At 41.8% G+C, this 19,314-nt stretch overlaps 1 protein-coding gene across 1 annotated transcript; it reads left to right on the forward strand.

Annotated features, from left to right (window-relative positions):
- Window positions 1–735: 735 nt before the first annotated feature.
- LOC120726516 (zinc finger protein 236-like) lies at window positions 736–15,336 on the forward strand. Its single transcript, XM_040020146.1, has 4 exons — window positions 736–1,280; window positions 3,780–5,413; window positions 9,635–10,094; window positions 12,302–15,336. Exons 1-4 carry the CDS (start codon window positions 1,046–1,048, stop codon window positions 13,498–13,500), a joined length of 3,528 nt encoding a protein of 1,175 aa, XP_039876080.1. The 5' UTR covers window positions 736–1,045; the 3' UTR covers window positions 13,501–15,336.
- Window positions 15,337–19,314: the final 3,978 nt, after the last annotated feature.

Below are 19,314 nucleotides of genomic sequence, written 5' to 3' on the forward strand. Positions count from 1 at the left end.
CCTCTGACCAGCCACTGGTCTGGCACATCCTTCTTCTTTTTCAGCTGGGACATCTGCACAGCTATGACGTTTATACTCCCATCTGAAGCTTTTAGACCTGAAATCTGTCTCATTAGCTGCCCTAAATAAAATTAAATACCCCCCCCCCCCCCCAACACTGCTTTGAATGAAGGTGCAGTTTTAACATTCATATAGTGTGAGCATCATGCAACATCATTGGGAACATTATAAGAAATCCGGACCTCTCAGATCACATGATTTCTGTCTCATGTCAGAGGTAAACCCGAAAAAGCAGTGCTAAGGACAGTATATCCACTCCACCAGCCCATAATGCCCTTCGCAAATAATGGTCAGCTCTCCAAGCATAAAAAACAAGTCCAGAGGTTTCTGTTCCCATATACTTCCTACTAATACGATATTGCAGTTTTTATTATTATAAATCCAGCTCCAGACTCTTCTGATTTTTGAAATCTGGTCGTGATGTGCCTGTGAAACGTCAGAATTATTTTATTAAAGATTCTTTAATAATCTTTTTTAAAGATTTATTTTATTTTATTGTATTAAAGAGTAACGGTCAGTTCGACAGACGTTAACACTATGCGACAAGTCGGATGGTGTCTTCACTAACCTCTATATTTAAACTCAGTATCTGCTTGTTAATGGTTCTGGTACATGCAGAAATTAACAGGAGACGTTGTTAATTGACAATTTACCTAAAGCTTTATTATTGAAGCTGTAGATCTCTGTGAATTAGTGAAGATATTTTAAATTGAGGTGTTTTTGACAAATTTCGTGTCACGTGATGCATTGACATTTGAAGCGTTTACACGACACTGGAAGAAAAGTGAAAGCTGGACACTTTAAACTGAAACCTGAATAATTTTACACCTTATTTCTCTGTCGGATTTTAGCTGGTAGCATAATAGCAGCTGTAGAGTCACATTCCGGTTCACGCAGGAAATGAGCGTCCGCCTCCAGTGACGCTTGCCCGGCGATCCCGGAAGTGTCTTGTCCTGTTTACATTCTGCTCTTTGTTCGCTGCAAAATGTCGAAAAAGCGGTCCGAGAGCCGCAGGCTGAAGGCCACCATCGAGCAGCGGATGGCGGCGGCCGCTCAGGAGATCTTCCGGCTGCTGCATGAACGCAGCCGAGCCGAGCTGCCGGAGCTACGGGAGCTGCTGGCGGAGCGGCTGTCGGCGGCCATCGAGCTCATCCTCAACGCGTTCGAAGCGAGCAGAGCGGCCGAGAGAGGCGCGGAAGATCCCGGTGGGGAGCGCAAAGGTCAGTGTCCACATTCGGCACCACACTGCAGCCTCAATTAGTCCCATTTACTGGCGCGCTCACGGTCCTCCCCCAGATCTTTTAGTGCTCATTCTTCTGTTTATATATGACAGATCTGCATGTATATGTATAAACAGATTTTCAATGATAACTTTATCTCCTTTCTGCATTTAAATACTCCGAATACTACATGGATTTAATGAAGCATTTGCACACAGTGCTATCAGGAAACATTACCTGTCAGTGTGGGAGTTTAGCCAGTAAACACATCACGTTTATTAGTTTCACATAAATAAGTACTAAACTAACACGAGGCTCAAGAATGCTTGAGACTTCGTTTCAAATTTAGGATTAAAATATAGACCGAGCTGAAACAGTGTTGATGTGATGATGCTGGAATAAAGGAGCAGACATAAGAAACTGTGCAATGACAGAAGGAGACCAGATGCATGAAGATGGAAAAAGATGCTGGAGATGGTCCGAGACAAAGAGATGCTATGTGGTCCTTTCTGTACTTCTAGAGCAAAATAGTTCTTATTCGTAAGGGCTTTAAAAAACGTTTAATTCAGTTCAATTCAATTCAGTTGTATTTATAAAGAACTGAATCACAACAGCAGTCACCTCAGGGTGCTTTATATTGTTGTAAGGTACAGTCGTGAGTGCATGCTCAAAATCAACAGAAGCAAATTCACGATACACGGAAGAGCTACAAATTACACTAGAGCACTGTGGACTGCTTCGGAGGCATTTATCACTGACCCTTGCTACTAGATCTCGCCCACAGTGGAAATGTCTCAGGCGGTGTGAGAGGAAACAGAAGAGGGGTAAGCGCGGAGGCATCCGGAGTAGTTTAGCAGCTAATCCACACAAACCCGCTATTCCCACCATTGAACTGTCCCAATGTGCACTCCCCTGGACAGCAAGCTGGATCAGGCACGCTTACTTTGGTCCACTTCGAAGTCAGTGAGGGAGTGTTGGGTCTTCATGTTTGTGGAAACATGTCTTAACATGTTTCCACATGTTAACATTCCCAAAAGCGCCATTCAAGCACTTTTGGAATGGGGTAGGGGGTAAGGCTCGTGGAGGGGAACTCTGTGTTTACATCGATGATGCCTGGTGCTGCGACCCTGTTGTGGCTTGGAAACACTGTTCACCTCTGCTACTATGATCATCAAGTGCAGACCATTCTACCTACCGATAGAATTTTCAGCCATACTGTTTGTTGCTTTCTACGTCCCTCCCTGCTCCAATAACAACAACAGGAGTAAGGCACTGAATGAACTGTATCAGCATGTCAGTGAGCAGCAGAAGGCCCACCCAGATGCTTTTCTCATCCTGGTGGGCGATTTGAATCATGCAGACCAAAAGACTGCCCAAACTGGAGAAACACGTGAAAATTTCTATACGGGGAAACATGTAATGTGGCCTTCAGAGCCGGGATGAGGTGAGCCTAAGAACAGCAAGGGCAAACCTGTCATGTAGCATCGCCACCTTTTCACTGATTCCTCCACCCCACTTGCACACAAACTCTTGCCCACGAGCACTTGGATTGTGTTGGACACTGTTGTTTATAAAAGATTGTATTGTATTGTGTTGTATATAAGACTGTTATTTTATTTTTATCTCTATATTGTTTTAGTGCACAATGAGGGCCATGGGAGCATTTCAGTTTTAAATTCCTGTGTATGACTGTACATATGGTGTTTGACAATAAAGCTGACTTTGACTCAATCAGATGACCCCCCCCTATGAGTAAGCACTTGGCCACAGTGAAAAGGAAAAACACCCTTTTAACAGAAAGAAACCTGTGGCAGGATCAGGCTCATCGAGGGGTAGCCACTTGCTACGACTGGTGGGGGGTGAGGTGAGGAAGACAGGACAAAGACCCACTGGAAGAGAGCCACAGATTAATAATAACTAATAATTAAATGTGAGTGGTGGTAAAAGCTTTGTCTGCAGGATAGAAATTATCAAATTAATGTGTGGCTTTACTTGTGGTTCCTGCACTATTGTTCCTTTGGTAAAAAAGCAACTGAATGTATTAACAGATGGAAGTTTAAGCATTACTGCAGAGTTTTATTTTCAGCATGACAATGATCTCAAAAAACACCACCAATGCAGTAAAAACATACTTGGATGGAAAAACATGTACTGGAACACTATCAGTAACTGGTCTCCCCAAATCCCGCGCCTCAACATTACTGAAGCAAACTCTGATATAAACGTTAATGTAATATACAAAGTTCAGGTATCAGTAGTTCAGTAAATTTAATCCCACGACAGCAAGAAAATGATTAATTTTAAACTACAGCAATGACAGGAAACAGAAGAAGCAAAAGTGTGTGCAAAACAAATCAGGCTTCTGGCGTGGACCAAGCAGAAAGGGCATCGGAGGGAAAGTATGGGCGGGGCTAGTGTTTAGGTAACACATAAACCTTTAAAAGAAAGTGATAGAGTCACATGATTTAAATAATCACATGTCATGTATTTTCTCTCCAGAGTTGTGTTTGTCAGTTGGCGTCACGAGTCTCTCTGACAAGAAACGTCTGAAGCCAAGCAACTCGATAGACAACCAACTGAAGGAGACTCTGCCTGGCACATCCTCCAGACCACAGACCATCTCTGAACTGGATCGCCAGCTGGCCTCTCCAGATGATCCAACGGGAGACGAAGAACAATGTGAGAACGACAAGCAGTTGGTGTCTCACCTTTGCAGAGTGTGTGGGAAGTCCTTTGACAGGAAAGGCTTTCTGATGAAGCACGTGGAGAAGCACTTGAAAGAGGCCGACTGTCTGTGTGGTCTGTGTGGTGAGCGTTTTGAGTCCAGTGATGGCCTAATGCTGCATCTCCAGATGCACCGTGACAGCACCAAGACATGCGATGTCTGCGGCAAGAAGTTTCCCTCAATCCGAGCTCAGGAGATGCACATGAGGATGCACACTGGAGAGAAACCTTTTAGCTGCGTTGTCTGCGGGAAAGGCTTCAATCAGAAGGGCAACATGGTAACCCACATGAGAATCCACACGGCAGAGAAGCCATTCACCTGCAACATCTGCCACAAAGAGTTCAGTCAAGGCAGCTCGCTTGAACGACACATGAAAGCTCACGATGGACAGACACCGCTCAGCTGCAGCTTTTGCGGAAAAGAATTTGCAAAGAGTGCTGAGCTGAGGCGACATATCCGGTGCCATGGATCAGATGAGCAAACGACCATCAGTAGCCGGCACAGAAAACCCAGCTTGACCCCTTCTCACTGCTGCAAGGTCTGCAGCAATGCGTTTCACAACAAAGGAAACTTTGTGAGGCATGCAGAGACGCATCTAAACCACCCTGATTGTCTCTGTGGCATCTGTGGAGAGCGTGCAGAGTCCTCTGAGAGTTTGCAGCTGCACATCCAGAGTCACAGAGAAACAAGCCGGATCTGCGACATTTGTGGCATAAGCTTCAGAGACATGGAGATCCACATGAGGACACACACGGGCCAGAAACCATTCAGGTGCAAAGACTGCGGGAAGGACTTCCCCAGAAAGGGATCGCTGGAGAGGCACATGAAGCTGCATGCTGGTGAGCGGCCGTTCATCTGCGAGTTCTGTGGGAAGACTTTCATAGAAAACACAGTCCTAAAGAGGCACATCAAGAGCCACATGGGAGGGAAACCACGAATATACTCCTGTGAGGTCTGCGGCAAGAAGTTCACCATGAGCCAACACCTGGATGTTCACAAGAGGATCCACACTGGGGAGAAGCCATACACCTGTAGGGTGTGCGGGAAGAACTTCAGGCAGATTGGAAACCTGGACTCTCACATGAGGATCCACACGGGTGAGAAGCCATTTATCTGTAGCCTCTGTGGGAAGAGGTTTCGCCAGAAAATCTCACTGGAGACACACGAGAGGTTCCACAAGAAGGAGAAACCCTACAGCTGCCAGCTCTGCAATAAGGGCTTCGTACAGAAGATCGACCTGAAGAGACACATGCTAACTCACACAGGGGAAAAACCCTACAGCTGCCAGGAGTGTGGGAAGAGGTACCAGGAGAAACGCTCAGTGGAGTCACATATGAAGGTCCACAGGGGAGAGCAGCCTGTCAAAGACTGTCAAAGACAGGAAGTTCAGCCTGACTTCATCCAGCTGTGAGCTGCAGACACAGCTCCTGTTAAGTCCTCAGTTTGAGAAGCTGTTGCTTCATGAACATGTTGAAGTATATTTATGTTCCCATATCTTCAGAGATGATATAGACAGAGTGTCAGCTGGACAGAATTGAAATTACCATAAAGATCTGAGCTTCCTGCCAGACAGTGTGGCTGCTTTTATGCAGAAATATTTGAGTTTTTTTTTTTATTAAAACTACAACAGTCAAGATTCTAGTCTATCACTTTTAAATCAGCTGAATGAAATGTGTAAAACTCAGGACAAGGAAGCTTCACAAGAGACAGCCCGCCTAAAAGAAGTATCCTTCAGGGGGCGGCACTTTCTGATAGTCTAGGAACAGCAAGGGTGGAGGCTCAAAACCTTTGAGCTAAAACTTTGAAACATGCATTAAGAAATTAGTTAACAGTCGGTAATTTTTGCAAATGAAGTATTCTGGGAGCTCCACAGATAGAAATAGTTTCTAGTTTTCAGTGTTTTTAACAACTGAGTTTTTCTCATATTATTTCTTGGTGTTTATGGAGCAACATATTAAACATATAAGGATGCTGGTAAACAGGTTGATTGTCCACAGCTACAAATCTTAAAAATGAAATAAAAAAAGTCTATTTTGGATTTTAGGTTGTGTTTAAGTTTCAAGTGAATACAGTACATAAATTAGGGCTGCCACGATTAGTCGACTAGTCACGATTACGTCAACTATCAAAATTGTCGACGACTAATTTAATAGTCGACGCGTCGTTTGAAGCTTTGTAAGATCCCAAAAGACGCGGGAATAAGTAGTAGGATTTAAGCGTGTAATAACGGACTGAAACAGAAGATGGCAGCACTGCGTGTACAAGGATGCCAGCTGCCGTTAAACCCCGAAGAAGAAGAAGCAGTGTCCGGTATCGTAGCTGTGTCCAAATTCAGGAACCGCATCCTCCTGTGCCCGCATTTGTAGGCCGATTACGTTACAGCGACACGACGAAGACTGTCCAAATTCGAAGACTCCAACAAATGCAGCCGACAAATGTGCCCTTCGTTTCCCCAGATTTGAAGGATGGGTCGGGTGTATACTTCGTGGCCCTACCTATCCCAGAATTCATAGCGCGGCCCTGCTCAGTTTCCAACAATGGCGGCAGCTAGTTAGTTTTAATATTACTCTTATTATTCTTTCTGGGTCACAAAATAAATGTTTAACATATTTTCAGGCGAGAATGTAGCCGTGTTAACTTCAAATATCTGCTCAGTTTATCAAGACACCACATATTTTCAAAAGCGCTCTGAGGTTTTCGGAGGCGTCTGTTACCCACCAGCTCGATAGCTAGCTGGGGTTCAAGGCTCACTAGAGCCCGTGAGAACACCGGACTCCCGGCAAATCGTTTTCAAACCCACCGCTGTCTTTCGCTACTCAGGTTAAACATGATACATAGTCATTTAGATAACTTAAAAATGTTATTGTTTGGCTTTTTTCAGTGTTTTATTTGTTCCTGAGTAAATCGGTTTGGCTGAGATTAAAGTTATAGTTTTTACACAGTTGAATAAACGTCAAGCAGACAACTGATTATCAGAAGTGTGAGATGCTCGAGAATATACTCCAGTGTCCTGTTATATTTTAGATAGCAAGGAGCAGACGGCTGAGTTTATCAAACTCCACCGAAACAATCTGCAAATGTCATTAAAATTTAATAAACTATCATCTTGTCTTTATTTTTAGTTAGCACATACCTTAAACACTTAAAGCTGTAAGCTAATGATAGTTATACAAGAGCAGATGCATGCTGGTGCAATCAGCGGTACGTTTTACGTCCAATGGATGCATGATCTGATTAGTCGACTAATCGCAAAAATAATCGGTGACTAGTCGACTATCAAAATAATCGTTGTGGCAGCCCTAACACAACGATTATTACAAGTATGTATTCATGTACTGTTGTGACCTTTTTATTCATACAAATATTTCCTACCATTAATTTGAATCTGCTTCTGTAACTATTTATTTTTAGATTTTTACAGGAATTATTCCATTGGTGGAGTGAATATAATCGAAGGTTGTGGGAAATATGTGCATGTTCGTGAACATAATCAGCAGATTGTGTTATTTTGCAGTGAACTGTAGCTAGCTGAGCTGAGCAGCTTCAGAGTGTGTTGTGAAGTCCAGAGGTTTGAACAGGCAGGCATTGGGCAAACTCGCTGCTATTTATAAAATGTTTGTAGCCCAGTGACTGGATTCATACTTGACCAGGTGTCCCTTTCTACATCCCACACATTCAGCCAGTGTTCCACATTTTGATTGTCCTGCATTTTTTATTTATTTATTTATTTTTGTATCTCACAGGTTTGGACATGGCAATGCTTTCGTCATGCTAACTTAGAGGCTAGAATGTCTTGTAAGTCGCTACAAAGAATTGGTATGAATATGATGGAAACTACCCAAAAGAAAGAAGAAACTGAACCAACAACACAAGCTGACAAACTGCTCCTCCCTAGGATGAAGCCAGTGGAAGGCACAGAGTCTTGTGATTTTTTTTTTTTTTGTGCTATTTTGCAGTTTCATACAAGGATGCATTAGCATCATAATGAGCTTGAAAGAGTCATATCAGTCCATGGATGTACCCCCTGAAGCCCCACCTTGGGGAGAGTGGAGTGGGAAACTGACAGGTGGATTGGAGAAAGGTCTGCAGGGATGTGGTGTAGACAGAAGTGAGTTTTATCCTCAGATATGACTACGTGGGTTGAGGATACCAGCAGCAGGAATGAAATAAAATGAAATTTCTGTCTGTAATTTAAATAGCTTGGTCACTTTAAGGCCAAATGGAAGCTTATACAGCAAGCAACTGACAAAATCAGCAGTTTTATATAGGATAAAGATACGTTCCCATGCTCAGTCACCATAAACGCACAGTAAGTTATTAGAAACTGCTAGTCCATGACCGGGTCCTCACTTCACCTGCTGCTTGTCGTGTAGAGATGTTCAGGAAATTTGGAGCTACTGTGTGTGTCACCAGTGTCTTTATGAATAATTATCCTTTCATTTGATTAAGATCCTGCTTTTTTTAATGGGGTACTTGTCTTATTTATAGGGATTGTCATGTCTCACCAGAGAAGGAAACAGGTGATTCATCAAAAGACTTGCTGCAGGACTAGAAAAAAGAGAAAAGAAAACTAAAAATAACAAGAATTGATATTACTGACAAACTTTATTAACAACCTGACTGCATCCAATGAGCTCTAGCTAACAGCGGCACCTGTGTCAGGTAAGTCCAAGGTGAGTGACAAACAGCAGCTCAGTGATGACCTAGTCCTCTGACAGTAAACCAGGAGGACAGAATCTTGCTCCATCCGGCTGCTGCTCATGACGGAGCCAACAAGGCAGCTGCTGGACCACATGAGGACTATGGATTACTGTGGACTCAATCTGAACCCGATTCCTATTTCTTTAAACTTTATTAATAAAGTTGCAATTATTCAACAAACAAAAGGACAATTAGTATAAAGTCAAAGTATATAATCCAAGTATAATTTTTCAAAATGTATTATTAAGCAGTTTAAATTTCAGGTAACTAACTGTGCCATGCCTCTTCCTCTGGTCCATATGCCAAAACAGACAAAGCGCTCCGAACCCAAGCAGAACACACTTTTATTAGGAGACACAGAAAGAGAATATTCATATCACTGGTTGAGAGTTTGGGTGAAGACTGCAGTTTAAACTTGGTCCCCCTGGTGTGGGTCCATCCCTTAGGTCATCTTGCACTTTATGCAGCGAGCTTCTCCCTGTGATAGGAAGAAAACTCTCCCCACTTCACCATGGCAACTGTCTCTTGTTCTCTGGTCAGCCCTGTAGAGAGCAAGAAAGATGAGGAGAGGGAGAGCTCTGCCAGAATTTATATCTTATAGTTTCTGTGCTTTGCTGTGCCATACAGAACAGCATCCTATCACAACCCGTACACAATCCGTGGGGCGGTGTCTTCTATTTGTTTGTGTCTGTTAGTATCAGAGTGTACCAGTCTGCTTTCAATGCTCTATTCTACAATACCTAAACATGTGATTAAAATTATGAGGTAGTTTAAAAATAAATAAATTCTACCACATGTGATGCTCCTCAGCCTCACCTGCTCATCATTGAATGCGCAACCTTTTTCTCAGGGCTTTCTGATCAGTTGATCTGCTGACTCACAGGCGGTTTACTTCTGGCTAAAAATGTCCCGCACAACCAGAAAGTAGCAAGGAGACGCCGGCGCACGCTCACAACTCTCCTCTGACTCCGACAGCCTCCGCTTCAGCAGGGGCGCTGTTCGCTCTCTCCGCACCGCGCTCCTCGACGCGGAACTCGCAGCGTGTTTACCTTTCCACTGGCTCTCTTTGTCCCGGAGGCTCCCGGTGGGGAGAAGCCGCAGAATGTGCGCCGTGCAGCTGCTGCGGGTGTCGGTCCACGAGCGGATCAGCGCCGCCGCCGAAGACTTCCTGCTGCGGCTGGAGAAGGGAGAAGAAGCAGCCGAGCTCCCGGCGCTGAGAGCGCTGCTGACCGAGCGGCTGACGGCGGCCGCCGAGGAGATCGTCGCTCTGTTGGAGGAGACCGTGGCGGAGTACCAGGACAGAGTAGAGCGCTCGGAGCGGGAGATCTGCCGTCAGAGGAGGCTGCTCGATGCCGTGCTCAAGCCCGAAGTCCGGCTGCAAGCGGCAGGTCAGTGTCCGGAAACAGCCGAGAGCAGCCGAACCGAGCTCGCGTTGTCGGCTGATGTCCGCGCGCAAGAGTTGAGATTGCGTGCATCCCAGCAGATACAAAGTAAAATTATTGATGAGAAAAAGAAATGATCACTTTTTCTCTCGATCTTATTTTTTTCTCATGTTCTGCAAAATTTTGGTAAATTTAAGAAAATGAATCCAAATGTGTCTCTGTGACTCTATGATGAGTATTTTGTCACACTTTAGTGTTGTGCTTTAATGACAATCAACAAATGTGAGATTTTCCAGTTTTCAGAGAGTAAACACTGTAGTGCAGTAACAGGAAAGTCACTGTGAATCCGACTCTGACAAGATATGAAATATAAAACATTCACTCCTGTCTTATATTTGTTTTCCAGAACTGCCGTCTTTGATTGATGTTTTCTGGTAAAGTCTAATCTGACCTTCCTGGTCTCGAGTGTAACCACTGGTTTGCACCTTGTTGTAAATCCTCTAGAGCCACCTAATGTGACTCCAACTCTACATCCAACCACATGAACGATAAAGATAAATTGTGAGACTTCTTATTGTTACTGGCCCAAGAACATACCTAACTTTGCCATGAAAATGCTTGTCTATTTAATTTTGAGCTTCTGACAATGGCTGTAATTCGGTTAGTCCACAGATAATGCACCAGGTCAGATAAAATCCTGAACTCAAGCAGAAGGTTTACACTTTTATTCACATCTTCACTAATTTAACATCCACTTTGGTCGTACACAGAGGTGAAACTGTGTTTGAGTGCCACAAATCACAGACCTGACTGTACATCACTCAAACTGCAACAGACAGCGTCTCTTGTCTTTCTGAGCTGTTATTAGCAATAAACTGATCGAGCATGGAAAGTTTTTAGTTCATAATGTTTTCATTTCAGGAGAAAAAAAAGGAGGCAAGATAAAATGAGATAAGATCAGAGAGCCTTTATTATTCCCAGAGTTGGAAAATTAACATACAGAGTAGACAGAACAGGGATAAATAGATGCACCAAATGTTAAACCCAGCAATATTTAATTATCTATAATTCTGGTCCAGTCGTGTGTACCGTCAACACTTATTTTGTCACACTCCAACTGTGACATCAGCAAAGTCCTATGTTTATACTGGCTCTTTGCAATTTTTTTCTTCAACTTCCTTCAGAAGGTGGTGCCAGTTTAGCTCAGTTGGATGAGCAAGCGACCTTATGCCACATGGCTGAGTGTGGCCGGCCCGGGTTTGAGTCCGACCTGCGGCACTTTGCCGCATGTCTTTCCCTTCGCTTTTATGTCAGTTTTCACTGTGCACCTATCTAATAAAGCCAAAAAAATATATTAAAATTTTTTTCTTCAGAAGCAGTGCTGACTTTTGGTGCACACCTCTGTTCATGAGCATAAATTAGGCACTTCCACAGAGTGTCTGTGGTCCTGCTATCAGCTAGTTAGATGTTCTTCTCTGTGATGGACCACATCTGGTGATAGTTCCATTAGACCAGTCTGCAGCAGGCGAGGACCTGGTTCATAAGCTGCTGCACTGAGCACGGACCAGAACAACACGAAGGAAAGACTCTGAGAAAGGCAGCTGGTTATTAATCCAATTTCACATATGCCACAAATAACATATTTAGTTATTTGCCCCAGAAAGGTCGAAGTCCTCACTGGCTGTGCTCACATCTTTTCTCTTTCTTGTTTTATCTTCAACGTCATGCTGCTCTGTTGTATCGTAATTGCCCCCTGGGGATAAATAAAGTCTTTCTGATTCTGATTTCTCCTCACACCCAGCTGTTCATGGCAGATGTCCGCCCCTCCCTGAGCCCCTGATTTCCTCTTTAACAGTGTAGGATCTTTATCTTTTGTAAAATAAAGCACTTTGAGTCAACTTTATGTGATTTGGCACCACATTGTAAAGTTAAATAATCACACAGATCAAAAATATTCTCATTCTGTTCCCTCTGCTCTCTTACTTTCTCCAAAACAGAGATGCATTTAAGTGTACAGGGTTAAGAAAGTGTGCTTCTGGCTCTTGGCATCCCAGTTAGTCATGTGCCTATGATGGTGTCACAAATTGACCCCGAGCTGCTTCTTCTGCATAACAATCTGTAATCTGTAGTGGACATCATAACATATATGATGGTACAACATATTTCTGCTAGGATTGAAAGAGAACTGAGATCACATTTTGTGTCTGTTTCAGTGTTTCCTTCAGATGTTCAGCAGCCGTTGGGGAGCAAAGATGAAGTTTCCCGTGAACACCAGGAGAAGAGCTCCAGCCTGGACCCGGGGGAAGACCCAGTGCCCCCACAGATTAAAGAGGAAGAGGAAGAAACCTGGGCCAGTCCGACAGGAGAACAGCTTCAGGACCTGCAGGTAGCTGAAATCACCACGTTCACATTCAGCCCTGTGCACGTGAAGAGTGAAGATGATGAGGAGAAGCCTGAGTCCTCACAACTTCATCACTGCTGGACTGAGGAGAGCAGAGGCTCTGAGGGAGGACCAGAAGCAGACAGGAACTCAGATCCAGATCCACTGTTACAGCCTGTTAGTGAAGACAACTCTCTGGACTCAACTGAAACTGATGACAGTGACTGTGACTGGACACAAACAAAGGAAGCCCAGTCAGGTAGAGATGTTAAAAATCCTGACATTGATGTTGGCACTGTAGTCAAGGAGAGACCATTTCCCTGCTCATATTGTGGGAAAAGATTTAGCCTTAAGGGAAATTTGAACAGACACATAAGAGACCACACAGGAGAGAGACCATTTCCCTGCACAGACTGTGATAAGTCATTTAAAGACAGTGGCTCCTTAACGGCACACATGCGATGTCACACTGGGGAGCAACCATACAGCTGCTTGTTCTGTGGGAAAAATTTCAGTGGGAGGGGAAACATGACCAGACACATGAGGATCCACACAGGAGAGAAACCGTTCACCTGCTCAGTGTGCAATAAAAGTTTTCATGTTAAAGAACATCTCAACAGACACATGAAGTACCACACAGGGGAGAAACCTTTCAGCTGCTCTGTCTGTGGGAAAGGCTGTGCTCAGAAAACAGACCTAAAGAAGCACATGAGAGTTCACACAGGAGAGAAACCCTTCAGCTGTCCTTTCTGTGGAAAGTGCTGCGCAGAAAAAGGAGACCTAACCAAACACATGAGAGTCCACACAGGAGAGAAACCATTCAGCTGTAATATCTGTGGGAAAAGCTGTGCCCAAAAGGGGAGCCTGAAGATCCACATGAGGATTCACACAGGAGAAAAACCGTTCAGTTGCTCTGTTTGTGAGAAACGTTTCACTGTTACGGGACATCTAAAGAGACACATGAAGCTGCACACAGCAGAGAGTCATCCGCCTGGGTCTGCAGAGTCACATTCAGGCAAAAGTAGAAAATGATGAGTCAGCAAACACATTGTGATGCACAATGGCCTTCTCAGACTGATCAGCTGTTGCTGGAGATGGAACTGATAAAACATACAATCATTTACAATGAAGAGGATACAATGAGCGAGAATGTTTCTTTGTTCTACAACCAAATCAAAACAGGCTTATAAAAAGTGGCGAGTTTTGATAGGAGCGTAACAGTTTGTCTTTTTACCAGGAGCTGTGAATGCATCTCTTACAAAGCTTGATGTCCTATTTATTAAAAAGTGCAGGTGGAAATATGTTTCACATGAATCTGACAGGTGTGAACAAAAAAGTACATCCTCATATGCACTTTTTTCCAGATGCAGTGTTCCTTTTAATAAACCACCAGGAAGGGCATTTATGTGGATCAGCCTGGTATTCACCGGCAAACTCTCACATTCAGCTTTAAATGTTCAAGAAAAAGGTCTGCATGCACAAGTGTTACTGCAACAATCAGATTTATTATTGTCGGGTCAAAGCGCCTTTGGTTGACTGTTGTTGTGAACTTGCGATTATTTAATTAAAATTAAACTCAACAAATCTGCTGCTGTCCAAATGAATGTTGCGATATTGTTTGAAATTGAGGCTTTGATCAATCTGGTCGTGAACATGGCCCTTTATGATCAGAACAAGGATGTGCTAAATTGTAGGCATCCAGATGTGGAGAAGAAAAGTCAGTTTTGTAGAAAGGTCACGTCACAATCACATCAAGATTTTAGAAATGGGAGTGGGAAGTGCCATAAATCCTGTTTATAAATGAGAACCTATTTGTTTGGTTTGTGTTGGAGAGGCACGACATCGGACTCAAATGAAAGGGCACTGAAGTCCAAAGAGAAAATTTGTGGTTTTAACGTTTAGTCGCAAAATTATCAGTTGAGTTTGTACTGAAGAACGTCCTGCAAACCACTTAATGAAGAGTTTGGTAGGAATCATCAGTAGAGTCATGACTCAAGTTCTACTTGGTGATATAAATGACATATCATGTACTTTAAAAAAGTCTTCACTCTGCTGTCCTGCTACAGAAACCGCTTTAGTGAAGGTTATACATTATCTTCTCATGTCCTCTGACAGTGGACTCATCTCTGTGCTTGTCCTGGTAGACCTCAGTGCAGCGTTTGATACTGTTGACCATAATATTCTATTATTATTAGAATATTATAGTCAGAGCATGCTGTAGGCTGTAGGTTTGAATCATATCTATCTAATAGACTGTAAATAGGAGTTCCTCATTAATTATGATACTGCCCCTGTGATAGCACATATTTTCACTGCTATGCAGATGATACCCAACTTTTTTTATCCATTAAAATCGGAAAAATTAAATATATGTGTTTCAACCTCTGTGGACCCACAACAACAAAACACAACAGCAGTCGCCTCAAGGTGCTTTATATTATAAGATGAAGATCTAACGATAATCGTATTTACTGTCTCTGAGACTCAGACTGACTTTCTGTCGGGAAACATAAGTTTTGGTTTGAAAAGAATTCTGGAAGAATCAGGTCTCCAGCTCATTTTTATATCCACAGCTGTATAAATCAATGTTTAGAGTTGATTTCACTGAGAAACAAATGGATTCAGCTTTATTATCCCATCAGTGATCTCTTACAGAATAACTACCTGTTTATTTTCAATGAACCTGCGAGGAGCTGTACACTTTGTAAAAATGATAAAACACCCGTGTGTCTCTAAGAAACACTAACCTGGTTATCTTAAATTACTTTGCCAGAAAAAGATTTGCAGCAGTTTTCATTTGTTTTTTTACAGTTAAATTCATATATAATATTAATTTAATATGATGTACCACCATAAAAAATATTATGTGAAAACCTTTAACAGAAAATTAAAAATAGTTAAATGATAATTCCTGCTGAGTTTTCCTTTACTGTATCACTGACTGAGCTGTGGACTGAGCTGAGAATCAAATCAGTGGGAGATTTCTGGTCAGAGCTCAGTCAAAGGTCAATGGAGGACCACAAGAGCCACATACATTGAAATAAAGAATTCTGTGCTTAAATAATGTTGTAGAATAAATTCTGCATTTTAAAAAAAATATCATTTTATTTATTCATTTATATTTATTTATTCATTGATTTATTTATAACATTACTAAAGTAATTTATTATTGAATAATTTAATCTTAAATAAAAACACTATTTTACTCTATAGTACTTTATTATTAAGAGCAAATGTATTAGTTACACAAAGTTGTTTATAATCTAATTATATATCGAGCTCAGTCTTGCATCATTTCGATTGGAGTGATTTATTACACCTGATCTGGTTTGTCTAGCCAGTATTGACGGAACACTTGGAGACAAGCAGGAAATACAGTTTCAGCATTGCAATGCATCATAATTTGCAATGATGTCATAATGAGAGTTCCTTAGTGTGAAAGTACACAGTAAATACATTTAGACAGATACACACAGGCTGACTTTTATGAGGGTAGCAGAATAAAATATATGCTCTCTTCACCACTGTATATGCACTGCTCCCCTTTATAGCTTCATTGTTTTGATCAGTCTTGACTTTATGATTTATCAAGCCTCATGTTCATTTTAGTATCCTAACACCCCCTTATTATCATCGCACACTCTGTATCTTATGCTGTATCAGACACACTTAGCTCACAAACAACGGATTTTTCAAGCTTCTCAAATTATGTATTCTCAAAGTGCCATTCCAATTCACAGAAAACGAAAAAAAGCATAATATTCCAAACCATTTAAAGATAAAAAAAAGAGGAAGAAAAGGAGGAGTGTCTTAAATGTCCGCCATGTCAAGTCCTTTAAAAGATTCTGTGGTCAGATCTGTGCTCTGTGTGCTCGCAGACATCTGCGGACCTGCTCTCAGTGTGTCGCTCCTGTCCTCAACATCTCTGCACCCTGCACTCAGCTCTTTCTGTACACCGTTATAAATGTGCCACAAAACCAATCAATCACAGACTTTGATGCAAAAATTCTGATTGACTTTTGGTCTCCAATCAGCTCGCTAGCTTCTGCATTCCAGAAACACTGTCCAAAGTGTAGCTAAATCCAGCGGAGTGGTTTGGTTTAAACTAGATTAAAACCAACAATGGTTTTAATATATATTTTAAAATAACTAAAGTAAAATAACATACTAACCGAAAATGGGTTTAGCTGCACTTTGGAGAGTGTTTCCAGTATATGCTGGTATTTACATATAAAACTTGAATTCATGGAGGGTTAAACTGCAGCTCCTGGTACCGGGGGAGCTGGGGTCAAGACATATTGTGAAAATATATATTGTGTATTTTGATGTAGCCAAAAAATATTGCAATATTAGATTTTCCTCATATTGCCCAGCCCTACCATAGAGGCTAGAGGCTATTAAACAAGCTTTTCTCCACTTGTTAAAGCAATTTTAATCAAAATTATGACATCACCTTGTGAATTCTGTAAATCCTTGCATTGAAGTTTTCATGAAAGTGTACAAAACCACAAGCACTTTAACAAATATGGAATGCTTAACAAAGCTATGCTTCATTCCTTCATTTTGAAGTTCCAGGTTGTTTGAAAGAGTTTTTTCCCCTTTCAAAATCATGGATGTTAAATGTAATAAAAAATAAATAAATCGGCAATTCAAAGTGCGTTATCCTGTATTCAGGCACTGTTTGAGGTAAGTGCAGTCTTTCCATAACTCCAGATAGCAACAAAGATTTCTGGCACAACTTCACCTTCTTTCTTAAATTGATTTAAGACTAATGGAATATGAAAATAAAACAAAGGACCTCAAAAGAGCCAAATTCCTAAGAGATGAGATTATGCAAAAAGGGATTCACACACCCATGGTCCAAAGATACTCAATTCAACTATGAATGCCACGATCACTGAACCACACCAAACGCAACAGAAAGTTTGTTTTAAGAAAACACATCCAAGGCTTCCTTTAACTACCACAAATAAGAAAAAGTCACAGCACAAATTACCCAACCACTCCATATATCCTTTCTTGGACCAAACGGAGTTTCCCCACCTGGAACCACTGTCCAGAAGAGGCCCAAATCCAAATGCACACGGCGGGGAAAAATGAAAAGACTCACAGAACCGTCCATGGACCCGATCCCGATTCCTGGGAAGAAGTTAGCTGTTGTTAACTTGAGTAACACTGCTTTGACCCCTGCTCAGCTGTCAGTGCTTGAACTTGGTCTTTCTTTTGTACCAACTCCTTCTGTAGGTCAATTTGAACTCTTTTGAGATTTACATAATGTTTTTAGAGATGTTTGATGCAATTTTTTTTATGAACAATGAACCTTCCCACAATAATGTACACAAAAGTACCTTTTACATTAAAAGCAGCTTTTGTCCTAAGAACATAAACCACTTGATAGATACACACTGTAGACTCATAGAACTTGAAAAATATATTTAACAGAAAACCTTTACTTCACACAATCTAACAGATGACTAACAACAAGCACTGACAGAACTTGAACAGAATAAATCCATTGTCATCATTGTCATCAAACCTGCCGACAAAGGAGGTGCCATAGTCATAATGGACAAAATTCAATATGAAAATTAAAATTTAAGACGTTTAACAAAGGCAGCACGGTGGTACAATGCTACTATTTTTACTCTAATACTTTCAACCTTAATATTTGACTCTATTTAGGATGGTTTCAATTCAACCCAATGTTTGTATAAAAAAACATTATTGCAGATTAATGTGATATTACTGTGGAGTAACAAGTCTTGGGAATGCAGTCAGTCAATTCACCACAACTCTTCATCTTACCATATATATAATGGCATTTTTCATAGAGGGCAGCATGGTGGCATGGTGGTTAGCGCTGTTGCTGCACAGCGAGAAGGTCCTGCGTTCAATTCCACCATCAAGCCGGGGTCTTTCTGTGTGAGTTTGCATGTTCTCCCCGGGCTCTCCGGCTTCCTCCCACAGTCCAAAGACATGCAGTTAGTGGGGATAGGTTAATTGATCAATCCAAATTGCCCATAGGTGTGAATGTGTGTGCGAATGGTTATCTGTCTTTGTGTGTTAGCCCTGCAACAGACTGGCGACCTGTCCAGGGTGTACCCCGCCTCTCGCCCTATGACAGCTAGGCTCCTGCGACCCTGAAAAGGATAAGCGAGTGGATGGATGGACAATTAACAAATCAAACTTTCTATAAAAAAACTTAAATCTCACCCTACAAAAGAATACTTTAAAGAACTATAACTGTTACTTGAAGAGGGGAGATTTCTCTGAAGGAGAAAACATTTTTACTTAATGAACATCTCTTAAGGGCTTTCTTATACATATTACCCATATTCATAAAAACCTAGAGGAACCACCTGGCAGACCCGTTTTTTCTGGAATTGGTAGTCTAACAGAGAATATCAATATCAAGCTTTGTAGACTTCCACATTAAGAACTTTTTACCATCCTTAAATTATTACATAAAATATGGCTCCCACTTTTTGCTTTTCCTCAAAGATCTCAAACCAGATATAATATTGTGTGCCCTGGATATTAAATCCCTGTATACCAATATTAATCAGGAACAAAGCCTAGAGACCCTGGAACATTTCCTTGATACCAGGTCTATGAAATTACCATCTAGCTCTCTTCTAACTAAACTGGCTGCTTTTGTCCTACAGAGGAATTATTTCTTTTTCAACAACACACCATACCTTCAGATCTCTGGCACTGCAATGGGAACCCAAATGACCCCCATTTTTACTTGCCTTTTTGTTGGTCGCCTGGAAGAACAAATTCTATATAATCACTAAAATAACCCTTATTTACCATTTATTATGTCTTGGAAACGGTAGATGATGT

This window comes from Simochromis diagramma, unplaced genomic scaffold (assembly GCF_900408965.1).
Source record: "Simochromis diagramma unplaced genomic scaffold, fSimDia1.1 OVJJ01000753.1, whole genome shotgun sequence".
NCBI classification, from domain to species: Eukaryota; Metazoa; Chordata; class Actinopteri; order Cichliformes; family Cichlidae; genus Simochromis; species Simochromis diagramma.